This window comes from Caretta caretta, chromosome 3 (assembly GCF_965140235.1).
Source record: "Caretta caretta isolate rCarCar2 chromosome 3, rCarCar1.hap1, whole genome shotgun sequence".
Lineage (NCBI taxonomy): Eukaryota > Metazoa > Chordata > Testudines > Cheloniidae > Caretta > Caretta caretta.
In genome coordinates this window covers 30,914,471-30,931,869 of record NC_134208.1, presented here as the reverse complement: position 1 = coordinate 30,931,869, position 17,399 = coordinate 30,914,471, and the positions used below count along the sequence as shown (strand labels likewise).

The 17,399-nt window shown below is 43.3% G+C and overlaps 1 protein-coding gene across 2 annotated transcripts; it reads right to left on the bottom strand.

Annotated features, from left to right (window-relative positions):
• Positions 1-4,385: 4,385 nt before the first annotated feature.
• On the bottom strand, positions 4,386-14,665 carry ODC1 (ornithine decarboxylase 1). 2 transcript variants are annotated; one of them, XM_048845486.2, is made up of 12 exons: positions 14,441-14,665; positions 11,790-11,929; positions 11,574-11,702; positions 11,228-11,401; positions 10,860-11,032; positions 9,985-10,119; positions 9,697-9,778; positions 9,152-9,235; positions 7,688-7,850; positions 7,480-7,592; positions 6,402-6,616; positions 4,386-4,877 (listed from the first exon to the last, which is right to left on the bottom strand). In XM_048845486.2, the coding sequence occupies exons 3-12, from the start codon at positions 11,673-11,675 to the stop codon at positions 4,733-4,735; spliced, it is 1,386 nt and encodes a 461-aa protein (XP_048701443.1). In that variant the 5' UTR covers positions 11,676-11,702; positions 11,790-11,929; positions 14,441-14,665; the 3' UTR covers positions 4,386-4,732. The 2 variants fall into 2 exon arrangements, with proteins under 2 accessions (XP_048701443.1, XP_074982517.1); XM_075126416.1 differs by having other exon boundaries at positions 14,446-14,665.
• Between the last annotated feature and the right edge of the window lie 2,734 nt (positions 14,666-17,399).

The window sequence follows — 17,399 nt, the reverse complement described above, 5'->3', positions numbered from 1 at the left end:
ACACTTGGACTTGGGCTGTGGAGTACCTGCTGTAGTTATATAGGGGAGCAGTTTAAGGGCAGGGTTGACTCATCTATCGTGACTGCTGTAGTACAGAATTCTGTGTATGAAAATGATGCATTTTAGCACTCTACACTGCATTTTGAATGTATTTTTTTCTGGTTTTGAAGTTTATATAGAACTACAGAAGACAAACTGATCTGTGAGCAGTTGTCTGGTCCTATGGTGCTAGCCCTACCTTCTGAGAGAAACAGAACAGATGTGACCTAAGTGAAAACAAAAATACTCTCTCCCCCCCCACCCCCCCAGAGACAGGACAACACAATGTTCTAACATATATAAAAAGCTATGTATATGTAACTTTAGCGCCCTCGTAGCCAAGATGGAGTCTGCTCTGCAGGCAGCTTTGGCCAAGAGAAGGGAAAGTTCCGTCCACTCCAGGGGCACCTGTTCCAAACCCCCCAGAGTGAACACCCAACACCCCCCCCGGGAAAAGTACAATGGATATAACAAAGGGAGATATTTATTTACAGAGGGATGAGAGGAGAAAAACAACAAGGGGAAGTACAGGGGGAGCAGTAGAACAGGGTTGCATCCATACCAAGGCCCCACAGGCCCAGTGGTAGCACAGTCTGAAAGGTCGGACACTGAGCTATGTGTCTGCACACAGAGTTCAAGAGTCCTGAGCAAAGTTCCAGTCCAGTGATGAGTCTTGGGTGCTCCTGGTTGTCTTCAGTGCCAGTGAACTTTCCCCCAACAAACCCCTCCAGTACCCTCTTCTGCCGCTCTCTGCAAAGCCACACAAAGCGACCACCTCCCCACTTAACTAGCTTGCATCCTCCCTCCTTATTCCCAGCGCAGAGTCACAAGCCCCAGTACTTACAGTCCCATGCAGCTCTGGGCAGCAGTGATACTGGGTTCAGTTCTGGCCTGTCCTTCTCAGGCAATTCCTCCCTGGCACACTGCTCCTCCTGGCTCCTGTCCTGGGGTGTCCCCGATTGGCCGACCTGTCCTTTCCAGGCTTCAGGCAGGTTCTCTGCTGCTTCACTTTGTCCAGGGCCTCCGGGCTGCAGCCCATCTCTCCCCAGAGCTCCAGACCCCACCCCAGAGTTTCCCTCCTTTCTCTCACTGCTCCCTAGGAAAAAGATTTAAAGGGGCCATGCTCTCTACACCCCAAAGGGGTTACAGATGTATATATTTTACTTTCCTGTAACAGTGTTACCCATTCATGAGTGGGAGGTGGTGTCCCCTGTGAAACAAACATATGTTTGGAGAAGTGTGTCAATTTACTACTGCACTGTAGTCCTGTGATTCCATCTTCAATGTCATTAGAGATGGACTTGTATGGTCATGGAGCAGGTCCTCAAGGAATCCATTTTGAAGCACTTGGAGGAGAGGATGGTGATCAGGAACAGTCAACATGGCATCACCAAGGGCAAGTCATGCCTGACCAACCTGATTGCCTTCTATGATGAGACAACTAGCTCTGTGAATATGGGGAAAAGCGGATGACATGGTATACCTGGACTTTAGCAAAGCTTTTGACACAGTCCCCACAGTATTCTTGCCCAAGTTAAAGAAGTATGGATTAGATGAATGGACTATAAGGTGGACAGAAAGCTGGCTAGATCGTTGGGCTTAACAGGTAGGGATCAACGGTTCAATGTCTAGTTGGCAGCCGGTAGCAAGCAGAGTGCTCCAGGTGTTGGTCCTGGGGCCGGTTTTGTTCAGCATCTTTATAAATGATCTGGATGATGGGATGAATTGCACTCTCAGCAAGTTTGCAGATGACACTAAGCTGGAGGAAGAGGCAGACACACTGGAGGGTAGGGATAGGGTCCAGAGTGACCTAGACAAATTGGAGCATTGGGCCAAAAGAATTCTGATGAGGTTCAACAAGGACAAGTGCAGAGTCCCAGACTTCGGAAGAATCCCATGCACTGCTACAGGCTGGGGACCAACTGGCTAAGTAGCAGTTCTGCAGAAAAGGACCTAGGGGTTACAGTGGATGAGAAGCTGGATATGAGTGAGCAGCATGCCCCTGTTGCCAAGAAGGCCAATGGCATATTGGGCTGTATTAGTAGAAGCATTGCCAGCAGATCAAGGGAAGCGATTATTTCGCTCTATTTTGCACTGGTGAGGCCACACCTTGAGTATTGTGTCCAGTTTTTGTCCCCCCACTACAGAAGGGATGTGGACAAACTGGAGAGAGTCCAGCAGAGGGCAATGAAAATGATTAGGGGGCTGGTGCACATGACTTACACGGAGAGTCTGAGGGAACTGGGGTTATTTAATCTGCAGAAAAGAGTGAGGGAGAATTTGATACCAGCCTTCATCTACCTGAAGGTGGGTTCTAAAGAGGATGGAGCTAGGCTGTTCTCAGTGGTGGCAGATAACAGAACAAGCAGCAATGGTCTCAAGTTGCAGTGGGGGAGGTCTAGGTTAGATATTAGTAAAAACTATTTCACTAGGAGGGTGGTGAAACACTGGAATGGGTTACCTAGGGAGGTGGTGGAATCTCGATCCTTAGAGGTTTTTAAGGCCCAGCTTGATAAAGCCCTGGCTGGAATGATTTAGCTGGTGTTGGTCCTGCTTTGAGCAGGTGATTGGACTAGATGACATCCTAAGATCTCTTCCAACCCTAATATTCTATGCCAAACTTCATGGTATATCTATGAGAAAGTTACAGCAATTTTAAGAATTACTTAAACGGGTGCAGAAATTTGTGATGCCACTAAGCCACTCTAATAAAAATCACACCTTAAGTTGAACCTATGCAACTGTGTTTACAAGGCCTAAACAAGTTATAATTAACTGATGTGATGTTTGAGCAGTAGTTGAACGGCTCATTTTAATTAAGCTTTTATTTTGGAAGACTTGTTTACAGAACACAGTTGAAACATGTTCCATTAAGTTACAGAAATATAGATGTCCCCTCTGAGGCACAACACCAGAGCCTCCTCTTCCACTTTCCCCAGTGCAAGGTTGCTTAAAGTGATGCATTGCCTCACTGTTATAATTTTTCCCAAAACTTCTCAATCTTCACAGTGCAGAAGCACTAGCTGTTCCATGTCAGCCACATTTCATGTTCATTATCAGGGACTTCAGTATTTAACTGTTGTAGTGCCTTGCCTTTTTTTTTTGGCAAGCAAAAGACAACTGTTGAAGTACACTGATGAATTTTGATAAACTAAAACATCCCTCGCCAAAGCAGCATGGGATATTGCACATCAGTAGTCAGTGTCAGTTTTTCTAGCGCCCTCAATTTTTAGACAAACCATGAAGTAGAGAATGTTAAGCATCTATTTGTCATATAATCTTGAGTCTTAATTTGTGACATAGGAAACTGGTATGTGTTTTAATGGATGACCATTTGCTCTGAAAAAAGTTGAAATTGGATTTTCAACTGAAGGCCAGATAGGAAGAAAAAAATATATAAGCCTATGCAATCAGCATAGCTGCACTATTCCTGCGATGGGCTTGTCAGTCAACTTTGGCTGAAAGTTATAAAATTAAGAACTGTATTTAAGATTCTGTAACAAACTCTAAAAAGAGCTAAAAAACTTTACTGGCACATATGCTGAGATAGCAAAGAGTTGTTTATCCTTCATATAGCTGCTATAAAGTCTTAGTGTCTTACCAGAACTCAGTAACTTAGACCAGGGACTTACAGGTTCTACTTTTTCCTTAGAGCAAACATTCCCAGGGCTGAGGATTTCCCTAGGCAGCAGGTCAATGAGGGATGAGGCACTGAAATGCTTAAGTACTTTTGAGGATCTGGCCTCAACTTCTAAAGCTCAGTCCTCACTAGGGTTTGCCAGTTTTGATTGTACAATTCCTGTATCTTTATGAAAAGATAATATTGTGAGTTCCCAGATACTCCAGGTCAATCCTGGAGGGTTGACAAACCTTGTCCCCACCCACATCAAAACACAGTTTGCCACAATTACCAAACTGTAAATTCTGACCTTTACAAAGTTCTTTGAGAGTACTTCAGTAGCATTTTTGGCCACTGTAATATGCTACAGTGGCCAACTAATTTTAACAAAAATCTTTTTAGCAGCTTCTTCTAGTTTGCATTAAAATCTTTTACTAATCAGGGACATTAAAAATCCGATTTAATCCATTAGGGAAGTGGACTAACCACCTGTGCTGACTGTTGCATAAGTATTTCAGCTCTCATCTGTATTACTGTAAAGCCTAGAAGAGCCATGTTTATTATACACTATGCAATGCTAAAAACTTTAGCCTTGAAAAACGGTCTTGAAAGCACACCAGCTAAATCTACTGCACATCCTTTCCTACATCTATTTGGCATAGAACCACCAATATTTAAACATCCATTCATGACTGTTTTTAATTCATGTACATCAGAGACTAGCCAGTTATTTCAATATTACTTTATTTTAAAACAGCTAGGTCACAACACTAAGCTCAGCCCATTCTGCCAATATACAAGCTACAAATGCTTGTCTGACAGTCAAGGGTTAATCTTTAGTAGCATACTTGAAAGTGAGTAAAAATCCATATAAAATATTCATAGTTTCCATAGGAACACAGATAATGTGACCCCCATCTCCTAGTCATTCATTTTGTTGCATTTATGCTGACCCTAGACTTTAACAAAAAAAACCCAAAGAAACATTTAAAAATTCTAGCAAGAATTAAGTTAAGTTAATGGTCCCCAAAATGCCCTAGATATTCAATAAACAAACTTGCAATTAAACAATATCTATACATTAATACTAGTTGAAGCACAAGTTGCTGGATGATGTTCAATTCCACTTTCCCAGGCACAAGACAGTGGCAAAGTACTGACATCCTGCTCCTCCACTTCAGCTAGGAAACCTTGCTCATTAATCTGTTGCATTAGTTGCCTAAGTAAGAGGAAAAAGTAAGTCAGGAAACAATCCCTATGTTTTACCCTGATTTAAGCAACTGCAATATCAAGTAGATCTTGGAGTCAAATCATAATTTGACCCTCCCATCTCCAGATCTACTGATAACAGGAGGAGGTTTGCTCAGAAGTAGAATGTGTACAGCTTTAAATCAGAATTGCATTCAGAATCAGTGATTGGAATGACTTATTTGGGCACATGCAATTACTCAGTCTCCACTCCATAACCCTAGTTACATCCCACCCAATTTTGCTGATAGCAAAAGTCCTAATGTAGATGCAGTTATGTTGAGTGGCGTGTGATTTTTCCAGTCCTACCCGACACAGCTACACCAGGAGAATTTAAGTGCAGAACAGGCCAGAGGAACACTAAGCTTCATTAGAACAAATAGAGCATTTCACTTAGGGATTGTACCTCTTCATGCCCCTCACTTTACACAAGTATGTTGCCAGAAGTCTGTTGTGTAGACCTGGTTTAACTTAAATTAGCGGTGTCCCCAACATCTAGCTTGCTGGTATGCATTTGGCCCCTTTAACACATTTTAAATTTATGATTTCATTTTAGGTGTCCAGCCTTTCTGCTTTCAAAATACAAAGCTTCCAAATATGAAGTGTAAACTAATGTACTGACACCTTCAAGAACGTGGGGCAGTGAAGGGAAACACCCGAGTGACCCAGCTATGCTGGCAAAATTATGCTTTTACTGTATAGCTAGTTTCACTCATGAGGTGGTTTTACAGTACTGTGGTTTTTTTTGTTTTTTTTTAAAGTAACTGCCAGGATAGCTACATCCACACTACAGAACTTTCCTGATACAGCATACCAGTAAAGCACCCCAGTGTAGAAATAGTCATTACAAGATCTCATCAAGAGAATTTTCCATTTGCCAGTCAGATGGCCTCAACAGTAATCCATATAGTATCTGTAAAGCAACCTAAGTGACTGACATAATTTTAAGCCTACTATTCCCCCACCCATTTAAAAATATCACGTGGAGTCTTTGTAAAACCACAAATTGGCAGAAAAAGTGACACCTCAGCTGTTATGTGAAAGATCCATGCAAAAAGGGATGACCTACTAGACAGGGGAAACTGCATTTGTTAGCACTGTATCTAGAAAGAGATTATAGCAAGTTTCACCAAGTAATCTTTGTTATGTTACGCTGGAATTTTCAGAGGCATTTAAGGAGGCAATGTGTCCAAATCCCATTGAAAACCAACAGGAGTGGATATTTCTTTCCTTGGGCCCCGGGGGAGGGGAGGGGGGAGGAGAAGAGAAGAGTCTCAGTGATGTAGTCTTAGGCTACGATTCGAGAGAGCATCCCTTTAAATCCTGCTAGCTACAGGTAGAATTTGTCTTCTAAAGTAACACCTATCAATTCATAATAAATGGACCTGTGGATTAGTCAACAAGGAGTTTTGCTTAAAGTGAATAACTATCAAGAGCTCTTGGCAGACCTAGTAAGATTCTCCCACCTAAAGCAAAAGTGTGACAAGTTACTAACCATGCTGGCCTTGACATCACATAATTTATTGCTGGCCTCTGGAATCCATTGAAAGTGGAAGCAGCTGCAACTGTATAGGCACCCATATTTTCAAATAGCATCCAATCACCAACTTGCAGCTCTGGCATATCAAAGCGCTCTACAATACGATCCAGGCCATCACATGTTGGTCCCCATATGCTACAGGAATAACAGCCCTCATCTGGTTTAGGTCTCTGAAGAGAGAGGTAAGTTACAAATTACTTTTGACTACCCTTATGCTTTCAAGGAGGACTAAAGCAGGAGTCTTCCCAAACAAATAGTTGCCATGAAGGAGATTATTAAAATGCATAGAACTCCAGCTCTAAAGTGGAGAAGAAAAATAGCTGCTAGCAGGGCCTCCTACATGAGTGATCTTTGGAATCTTCAGCTTTGGAATCTGCTCCACTGAATGGCCCAGAGCTCAAATGCCTAGGTTGGCAATGTGTCAGGAGTGGTGGTACGATGGTGAAGATGAAATATGAAGGCATATTATGAACGCAAATATGGGGTGGGTGAAATATGAAGGCATTATGCTTGAGTTTATTTGCACAGTGGAATGAGCAGTCTATATGTTGGTTTACTACCTGGAACAGAGGTGGGCAAACTCTGGGCCATGGGACCATCCTGCCCAGCCATTGAGCTCCTGGCTGGGAAGGCTAGCCCCTGGCCCCTCCCCTGCAGCCTCAGCTCGCCTTGCTGCCAGCACTCTGGGCAGCATGCTCCTGCTGGGCAGCATGGCTGCAAGAGCCACTGGCCTGCCCTGGTGCTCTAGACCGCATGGCAGTGTGGCTGGTTCTGGTCAGGTGGCGTGGCTGCCAGTCCTGGTGCTCTGAGCAGCATAGTAAGTGGATGTGGGGGTGGGGAGAGGCAGGCGGAGCGGTCAGGGAACAAGGAGCAGGAGGTGGGTGGTTGGAGGTTCTGAGGGGGGCAGTCAGGCTGTTTGGGGAGGCACAGACTTCCCTACCTGGCCCTCCACACAGTTTTGGAATCCTAATGTGGCCCTCAGCTGCCCCCCCCAAAAAAGTTTACCTCCAGATCAGGGGTGGGCATACTGTACCTTTTGCAAGACTGGCTTAACATGTGCATGATCATATAGGATGCAATTGAATGATCCATACACTCCATCATTTACATAGTACATAAGAGTTTTGCCATTAGTATCATCTTCATCTAAAAAGAGATGAAAATATGCAAATAAAAGCCTTTGAAAGCAAGTTTTGTATCTGGTTGCAAATGAGATTAGGAGGAGATCTAGGTTTACATACCATCAGAACCTGACTGCTCCTTTAATACAACTTTTTTTGCAATTATGTTAACGGCAAGTGTGAAAGCTGATGCAACGTAGTATCTGCCAGGCTCCGCAATAATTCTTATTCCAGAATCACAAGGAAAACATTTGTCCAATGCTGGATTGATTACATTTGTGATCTAATCAAGAGACACACAAGGTTAGTGACTGTACAAAGTACCAAACTAAAGTTATTAGACTGGCTATTGCAAGAGCCAAAAGGATAAGGCTATAAAACAGTGCAAAGTGCTACGCTCAGTACACGTTGTCTGGTTAGACTGACCTGCCACTTGGCAAGGCAACTCCCATCCTTTCACATGCTGTGTATTTATACCTGCTACAACCTATCCTGAAAAATGATCACTCACAGATCTTGGGAGACAGGCCAGTCCTTGCTTACAGATAGCCCCCCAACCTGAAGCAAGTACTCCCCAGTAACCACACAACAGTAACCCAGGAACCTATCCTTGCAACAAAGCCTGATGCCGCCAACTCTGTCCACATATTTATTCAAGTGGAACCATAGGATTTAATCACATTAGCCACAACATCAGGGGCTCGTTCACCTGCACATCCACCAATGTGATATATGCTATCAATGCCCCTTATGTATATTGGCCAAACCAGACAGTCTACGCAAAAGAATAAATGGACACAAATCTGACAACAGGAATCATAACATTCAAAAACTGGTAGAATACTTCTGCCACTCAGTGAAAGACTTAAGGGTGGCAATTCTGCAATAGAAAAGCTTCAAAAACTGACTCCAACGAGAAACTGCCAAGTTTGAATTAATATGCAAACTAGATACCATTAACTTGGGTTTGAATAGAGACTGGGTCATTACACATATTGACTCTATTTCCCCATGTTAAGTATCCTCACACCTTCTTGTGAGCTGTCTAAATGGGCCATCCTGATCACTACAAGAGTTTTATTCCTCCTGCTGATAACAGCTCATCTTAATTAGCCTCTTACAGTTTGTATGGCAACTTTCTACCTTCTCTGTATGTGTACACACATCACACCCCCCCCCCACCACCCCTTCTTACTGTATGTTCCACTCTATGCATCTGATGAAGTGGGCTGTAGCCCATGAAAGCTTATGCTCTAATAAATTTGTTAGTCTCTAAGGTGCCACAAGTACTCCTGTTCTTTTTGTGGATACAGATTAAGACAGCTGCTATTCTGAAACCATTTACTAGGTCTGTTAATGAAAGCCATATATGTATTTAAAAAGGCTAAGGTGCTCTACTTGATTCTGCAGTTAACAGAAGAAAATTATGACTACTTCAGTTCCAATCAAGAACAGACTCCACTAGTCTTAATACTAATCAAAAGGGAAGCAAGATACCAGGTAAATAAAGGTTTGCCCAAGTTTACTATATCAAAATACCTTTACAACCTGATAAACCAAGTATTAATTAGAAATCCAACATACCTCTTCAAATTTAAGCTTGACCTCTTCAGAGCCAGGGAAGCCACCACCAATATCAAGCAGATGCATACTGAAACCAAGTTCTGTCTGCAATGTGACCATGTTAAAATGGGACAGTCAAGCAAAGAAGGGATTCTTGAATAGTCTAACATAGGTCAAAACCAACTCTGTTGGAAGACCAATTTTATTTTTAAGAGTTTCATTTTATGGATACTTCTGACAAACAAAACAGTCTAGTCAGTTTACAAAGCACTAGTACAGGAGAACCAGCAAGTTTTTTTAAATTGGTCAGATGTCTTTTTTCCACAACACTTAAATATCGTGTCAGCTATCAAAGGATTACCAAGATTCAAAGTAACTGACCATATGAAGCTGAATACTAACTGTACAGGAAAGGGTATAAAGCCTCTTATTTTAAGTTTCTGGTTCCAAAGTTGTACATTACTTTGTTAGAGTGGCATTTCATTCTGAAAAGTCAGCTGTATGGTCAGTACTGTGACAATAGTGGTCCAGAAGCAATACTCTTAGGTAAGCAAATTCATACTTACTCCCATATCAAAGACACAACGGGCATCAGAAATAGCTTGAACAAAGGTCTCTGGGTCAGTACAGCCACTTCCAACATGGAAACTGGAAAACAGATGCAAATCTCAATTGTCTTTTGGAAGATTTAAGTTTTAAGCAACTATTTAGACAAAAGTAATATGTAGTAGCAGATTATGGTGTCAGTTCTTGTGAGTGGGCAAGTTATTTACATATTTATAAAGATATTACAATGCATATTTCTAGATGGGTGTTTTGAGAGTTTGTATATACAGATCATAGTTATTACTAACCTGACTCCAATAACATCAAGGTCAAGTTCTTTTGCCCGCTCCAAAAGAAGTCTGCTAGTTTTCAGGGTAGCTCCAAATTTAACACTCAGGCGACAAACTGCTTTGGAGTCATCAGTTGCAATGCGCAAGACTAGCCTAGAAACAGTGTCCAATTTAGTGCCAATCCACTAGATTTTATAGAGCAGACAATCTGGTTGAAATAGGTTTCAGGTCAGGAGAATGGGGCTTGTAATTTCTAGAAGGGGTTCTCAAATTTTATTGCAGCATGACCCCCTAACAAAATAAACTACTACATGACCCCAGGAGGGGGGCTGAAGCCTGAGCCTGCCCAAGCCCTTCTGCCCCAGGCAGGGGAACAAAGCCAAAGCCCAAGCCTCATGCCCCAGGCTGGGAAGGGGTAGAAAGGGTGACAAAGCTAAAGCCCCATGGCTTCAGCCCCAAGCAGGGGGCCTCTAACCTGAGCTCCACTGCACAGGGCTAAAACCCTCAGGCTTTGGGGCTCGGGCCCTAGCAAGTCTAACGCCAGCCCTGGAAACTCCATTAAAACAGGGTCCAGACCCACAGTTTGAGAACTGCTGAGAGAGACTTCTAGTAAGTCAAATTTAAAATAAGCTAACTTTGCTGTAAAATGTTGACAAAGGTGGACCAAATTTAACATGCAAGCAAGTTTATATTGTCCTTCTTTATATGCCAATACACTATAAAACTGTACTTGACAAATACGTTAATATTTGTGTTCTCTTCCAATTGTGAGAGTGTTAAAAGCTTAGAAATAAAGCTGAATGTGTGTTACCTAAGTAGACACCGCTAATACAGGATAGGTGAATTTAAACATGTTAAGCCCATTAAGAGGCCCAAAACCAAAAACTCCTTACTTTGCCTTTGGATGAGCTCTTGCAACTTTCATTAGCTCTACTTCACTATCAAAAGTCATCATCTGCACACCACTGTTTGCAGCATGTTTAATCTGAGAGATTTGTTTACAAGGATTTGCATATATTATTCGTTCTGGAGGTACACCAATGTTCTGTACCAACTGGATTTCAGTCTGGAAAAAGAAGAAATAAATTACTTTCTGGATGAGGTCATCCATTTGTTGAAAGATACCCTTGTTTCTAGCTAGCAGAGTGTGAAGATATAACATTGACATTCAAGAAACACTCCTAGTTATATACAAAGCTGTAACATCCATATGTGAAGTTACCATAAAAAAACAAAAAAATAACACAACTGAAGCTCTTACCTTACTAGCACAATCAAACCCTGCACCAAGAGCAGCAAGTGTCTTCACTATAGCTTTACTGTCATTACATTTGACAGCATAAAAGGGTGTTACTCGAGGGAGTGCTTTGTACCATCGGAAATGCTTCTTTAGGACATCCCCAAGGTCAGCAACATAGAAAGCATCTTTATCATCCTAAAAGAAAAATATCAGGTCATCTTCAGGAATGCCCCCAACTCAATGTTCTGCAAAGTTACAGTATAGATTTTTTTTATCAGAAAGTGTAACAATTTTATATATTAACTGTACTCAAACTTAGAAATATATATTTTCAGAAAATGCACTCGTGTTTTGCTAGCATACTTACAGAGGAAGAAACTTCATTTATTTTTTGGTCTAGAATATCCTTGGCAGTAAAGCCTTCATCAAGGAAGGTGAAGTCAAACTCCTCATTGCTGAAGCTGAGCATCGTTTCTAAGAGTGTAAATGCAACAAACTGTGGATATAGAAAGTATGTTAGTTCATTCAAATTAGCAAAGAGACTCACAGAACACTAAATGATAGTCAAGATCCACAAACTTACATGGACAACTAAGAAATATCAGCTTTGTTCAAATTCTTTCAACTGTGCACCCAAAGATGTGCTTCAGAAAAGCAAAGTCTTGACAGATTAAGGCAAGTTTTCTGTTCTCTGTGCAGCAGTTGTATGATGTTGCATTGAAACTGTTCAAAGAAAAAAAAGAAAGATTAAATCAGTTATGGAAGTTTAGAAAAATGACAATTTAAAAAGCCTTCTTTAGAAACAGAAATACATTGAAGACTGTACACTAAGCAGAGCAAGTTGTTATATAAAAAACATCACAAGTATTTTAACATGCCCATTTACTATCATTTAACATTTCATCTCTTTCAAGTCACTCTACATATGCAACAAACATTTGGCCAAGTTAGGTCTCTGAAAATTGCCATCTGCATACACTCAGAGGTTGGCAGGTAAAGTCTCTGAAAATTGTTTGTATAGAATATGTTCCAGACCAGGGACTGAATAGGCCTTTCCCTGCAATTGCTCCACATGGCTGCCAGGTTGGTGTGACAACAAATGAGCACAGAAGATGGTTTCTCCTGTTCTGCCAATGTTTCCCCCTCAGGCATCCAGGCAATGTGAAGAGAAAAGTAGCCTCACTCAAACGCTAAGGGACAAGCTCTGAAACCACTAGAGAACACTCCCTTCCAGAATCTGGAACTGAACTTAGAATTCCTAAGTCTCCGTTTTCGTCAGCTGTCTAACAAATAGCTGTAAAACCCACTAGTAAAGTATATGTATTTCATGCACCTCTACAAGCTGGTCCAAATGGAGGATGGCAACCAATTACTTTATTAACTCAAGTGGTAGAAGTCTGTGCTGTGAATCTAAAGAACCCAACCCTGCTAGTGACCTGGGTGGAGCTTGATATGGTTCCACATGACAAAGTTGAGGGGTTTTTTTTTTTAAGCTTGGGAAAATACATAAGCCACCACATGTTAAAAGGGTTATGGCTGCAAAATTTAGTACTCAGGAAATGCCCTAGTGTTGTATGCATTAGGGGGTCTTTAATTACCATTAGCCTCCCACCTCCCCCAGAACCTTCCTCCATTCAACGGACAGGAAATAAATTGGGGTTAGATAGTCAACAAGGCTACTGTCTGTAAGACTGCTGCCTCATCTGAGGGAAAGTTTGGAAGGGGTTTAACAAATGAGGCAGGGGACTACTGGAAGAGGAGGAAAAAAAAATAAGGCAGCTGAATGCAACCCTGGAGAATTGGTACATTTTCTCCCTGTCTCTGCCACAGAGTTCCTATGTAAGTCACTTAAACTAAACTTTTTACAGGTGTTCAATTATGTACTCATTTTCTGGGTGCCCATAGAATCATAGAATATCAGGCTTGGAAGGGACCTCAGGAGGTCATCTAGTCCAACCCCCTGCTCAAAGCAGGACCAATCCCCAATTTTTGCCCCAGATCTCTAAATGGCCCCCTCAAGGATTGAACTCACAACCCTGGGTTTAGCAGGCCAATGCTCAAACCACTGAGCCATCCCTCCCCCCGATTTGAGACAAATGGAACCTGATTTTTACTCATGTGCAATTGACATCTATGTTCAAACCTCAGCTCCCTTTAATTTCTATAAAATGCCAAGTAGTCACATTTAGTGCCCTGTTTGCCATATGCACTGAAAGAAGCAAGGATACTATGGAGAAAATAGTGTATCATGTAATTAAAACTGTATCCTAATATACCAGGGGGCTGAATTTAGACTGCATAGGCAACCTTAACTCTGGCATTTCTTAACTTTTGCCTCTTGTCTTTGCAACCTTAATGTTCTTTTAACAGTTACTATGAAATTGAAATAACAGCTCTACTTTCTTCATGTTATCGCAAAACTGTTCGACTGGCCGTTTTAGCTCATGCCCGAGTTAACACACGGAAAGTCTGGAGCATCACTCTGCATGCAGCTTCTTACAGATTAAGTCTTCTAAATGACCACACGTCCTGCATCCCTCAAGGACAACTGACAAGAGTTTTATCGTTCACATCCAACTCTATAAACCCAGAGGTTCAAGTGAAGGTTTAATACGTTCGCTCCAAAGTACAAAAGCCACAGTCCTACGACTAGCAGCTTCACGGAAATCCCCCGGGCAAGCACCCCTCAGTGACAGCTTTGCGGGTTTCTCAAAACGCAGATGATTTCAGGGATTCACTTGTGGGCCAACTTAAGGAGCCAAAATGAACGTAGCGGGAAACCTTAACGTCCCCTTCCACGTAAGCGGTTCAGGCCAGGCTACGTGCCCACCGTTTTGTAGGGATCTACTGCAAGCACCGGGGCGGCTCTGTGCCATTTCAGCCGCGCGAGCCCGCCTCGGTGGCCTGGCCGTGCCCGCCTCAGCCGGGTGCCGGGCCCAGGCCCGCGGTGGAGCAGGGGGCCGCGGCCGCCGGGCCATTACAGCAACCGCCGCGGGGCCGGCTGCCCGCGCCAAACCGGCTCTCGCCGGGGACCGCGCAGCCCCGTCCGCCCCGGGGGCTCCGCCGCCCTGCCCCCTCTCCAGCTGGGTTAGCGACGCTGCGCAGCGCGGCCCCCAGCCCGCCTCTCCGACGCGGCTGGCGAGACACGTGGCTCCAGCGGCCGGCCGGCCGGCTGCCTGCCTGCCTGCCTCCCTCCCCGGGCAGAGCGCCCGCCGCCCCCGCCCCTCACCTCACCTCACCTCAGGCAGCGCCCGTCATGGTTCAGCGCGTCGCCCGGCAGCCGGTCGGTCCCCGAGTCCCGTGCCTCCTCCTCAGAGACGGGCCCCGCTGAGCTCGCGGGCTGCCGGAGCCGGAGTGGACGCGCCGCCCGAGGAGGAGCCGGGCTGGAGGAGCCGCCGCTGCCGACCGGCTTGAGAGCGCCGACTGACAAAAGCCCTAGCGCCAGCAGAGCTCTTATTTATAGGCCGGACTGCGTCGCTATGACAACGCACCAGCTCAAACCAGCCCCGATCGGCTGGGACCGGGCAGGAGCCGCAGCTGCAGGCCGCTATTGTGACGTTAGAGTTTTCGAACACGCGCACGGGTTCGCCACGCCTTCTCCTCCCTCCCCTCAGGGGCCGCGTTCTAAGGCCTTGCGTCTAGACCAGGCAGGCAACCTTTCGCTGGTGGCTCCTCCTCCTCCTCTCTTCCTTTCTGATGCTTCCACCCCTCCCCGTTCTTCTCTGCTGCTCCTTCCTCGCTGCTGTTCCCCTTCCTGTGTACCCACTCCGGTTACCCCTACCCTTGCTTTTGCCCCCTCTGCTGCAATCCCTCCACCTACTCCCTCTTTCCGTCCTGCTCCTTTTCCTGGAAGGGTTTCATAACAGAGTGGGGGTGTTGAGACAGCTCCCAATCCCCTCTTCCTGGCTCTGGGATTTCCATTGAAGTTCACATCGGTTTGCAGTGGTCATTGACTGGGAACCCTTTCAAAATCAACTTGGATTCAAATCTCAGCTGGGCCAGTTTAGATTCGAATGCAGTCAGGGTCAGCTCACCTTTTTACCTTTCTAGAGTAGATAAATTGAGGACCATGTGCTGTCTTTCACTTGAGCCCTTAAAGACAGGTCCTGGGTAAAGCTTTCAAAAGAATCTATGTGAACTATGCCCAGATCCTCTTGGTGTTTAGGTTTCTAGCTCCCATTGATTTCAGTGGGAGTTAAGCATGTTTGAGGATTTGGGCTTAGGAGCCTAAGTCCCATTTTCAAAGGGGATTTAGGCACTTCACAGACTTTGGCTCCTGAGTGAAAATTTTACTTCCAGTCTCTGAGTAATCATCAAAGAGACTTATACAGGGGAAGGGGTGTGTCTCGCTTTCCTGTTCCAGAATGTCCCTTCCCCTACTGATACTACTACCGTTGCTACTTTCTACTCCAGCAGTGGTTGTAGTTTCACAACCTGTATGCAATCCTTTAGGCTGAAAAATGCAATAGAAGTGTGATGCAATTATTATTGTCAACAAGCTGCTGTATTGCAAATTAACAGTGTTATTGAACCAACAACTTTAGGTTTAGTGAAAATAAATATTTTGCTGCTACTTAATTTTCCCTCTAAAATGTATATGATTTGAAGCTTGTGATTTTGTTATTTAATCTTATGACACTTAGACCTGCTTGTGATACATTTCACACATAAGACATTGCACAAAATTGTTTCTTTGTGTGTGTGTGTGTGTGTGTGTGTGTGTGTGTTTTAAATCAGATCATATTTTATGCCATGAGTCTGCTTAGCGGGACTGTGTACATGTTAAGCACATGAGTCTTTGCAGAATCAGGGCCTAAATCTTTAACTGAACTATGCAGTACATGGAAGGACATGTCTTCTTGTACTCTGGTCAAATTCAGTTCTGGTGTAAGTAGACCCTTCACCAACCCTGTTAACACTGTATCTGAACTTGACCCAATGTTAATTTAAAAAGTAGGGGAGTAAAGTATCTGTTGCTTAAGAATGTATACAGTACTAAAAATGTAGTTTGGGGGAGGTTTAAGGCGAAGCCAAATCTTGTCTTGACTTTGTTGAGAGTTGCTCATCCTATCTCAGAATTTAGCTTACCTGTTGTGAAGCTAAATTTAACAGAGGCAGTTTCCCCCCACTGATAGTTTAAATTTTCTTTTGTTTTGCAACTATCTAACTGATCTGTTTCAGTTTTCTCTTTTATTACATAAGGGGATTGTAATGATAAAGTCAGCATGATCTAACATAGGATTAAATCAGTGGCAAAGTTCCATTAACTTTAATAGGAGCAGAAAGAAAAGGAGTACTTGTGGCACCTTAGAGACTAACCAATAGGAGCAGAGTCACTCACACACACAAACTGAAAACGAAGTGACACATCACATTTTTGGTACAAACCAAAGAAAGAAATTCAGAGTCAAGGCTGACATTCTGGGCCAAATTAATCTTTAGTGTAATTCCACTGAAGTTGATGGAGTTACATTTGGGATAAACATCTCTTAAAGCTATCCTGCATATGCCTATATTTCAACACATGCTATGTATGTCAAAACTGTCATCTGTACACAGATGCTTACCACAGCCATAACAAGGCAGAGGACCGGAAATGGCTAACAGTATCTAGAGGATGTTATGCAAAATGCTTGTTAGAACTTCAACAATTTTTTTTCCTTTTTGTCTTGACAGTGAAGTGTGTTTCCTTTGTGAAGTTATTTTGTCTCCTGGTGCACTGGCTTGTTATTGTAGGGCTGCTTACATGGGACTGGATTACTGGCATTGCTTTTTGTGTGTGTTGGTGGTGGGCTTTTTGTTACTAGGGGAAAAAAACAAATTGGGCTGGGGAGTCACATATACATATATTTTCATGAATAATGCTCCTTTTAAAAGTAACCATTTTTTTCTCTTGGAGTGACTGCCCTTGCCACCATTCTGAGAGGCACTATCTTTACACTGGGACTTCTTTTCCCTCTGCCAGTATTTTCAGAGTCCTAGATTAAACATTTTGCCATCTCAGATTAAATTAAAGGATCGAATCCTGCTCCCATAGTGTCAGTGGGAGTGCTGCCATTTTCTTTAGCGGAAAAAAGACTGATTCCAAAGTTAGTAACTACAGGGCAGATTTTTTTTTTAAAGTCTCTGATTATTTCTAAGAAAAGCATGAAATCTACAAGTAATTGCTATCACAAAAAGACAAATCAGGGTG

Coding starts and splice junctions, on each gene's coding strand:
- ODC1 (XM_048845486.2), bottom strand. CDS start 11,675: ATGCTCAGCTTCAGCAATGAGGAGTTTGACTTCACCTTCCTTGATGAA. Junction 10,120..10,859: donor AGAGCTCATCCAAAGGCAAA/GTAAGGAGTTTT, acceptor CACTGTTTCTAG/GCTAGTCTTGCGCATTGCAA. Junction 4,878..6,401: donor GTGATGTCAAGGCCAGCATG/GTTAGTAACTTG, acceptor CCTCTTACTTAG/GCAACTAATGCAACAGATTA.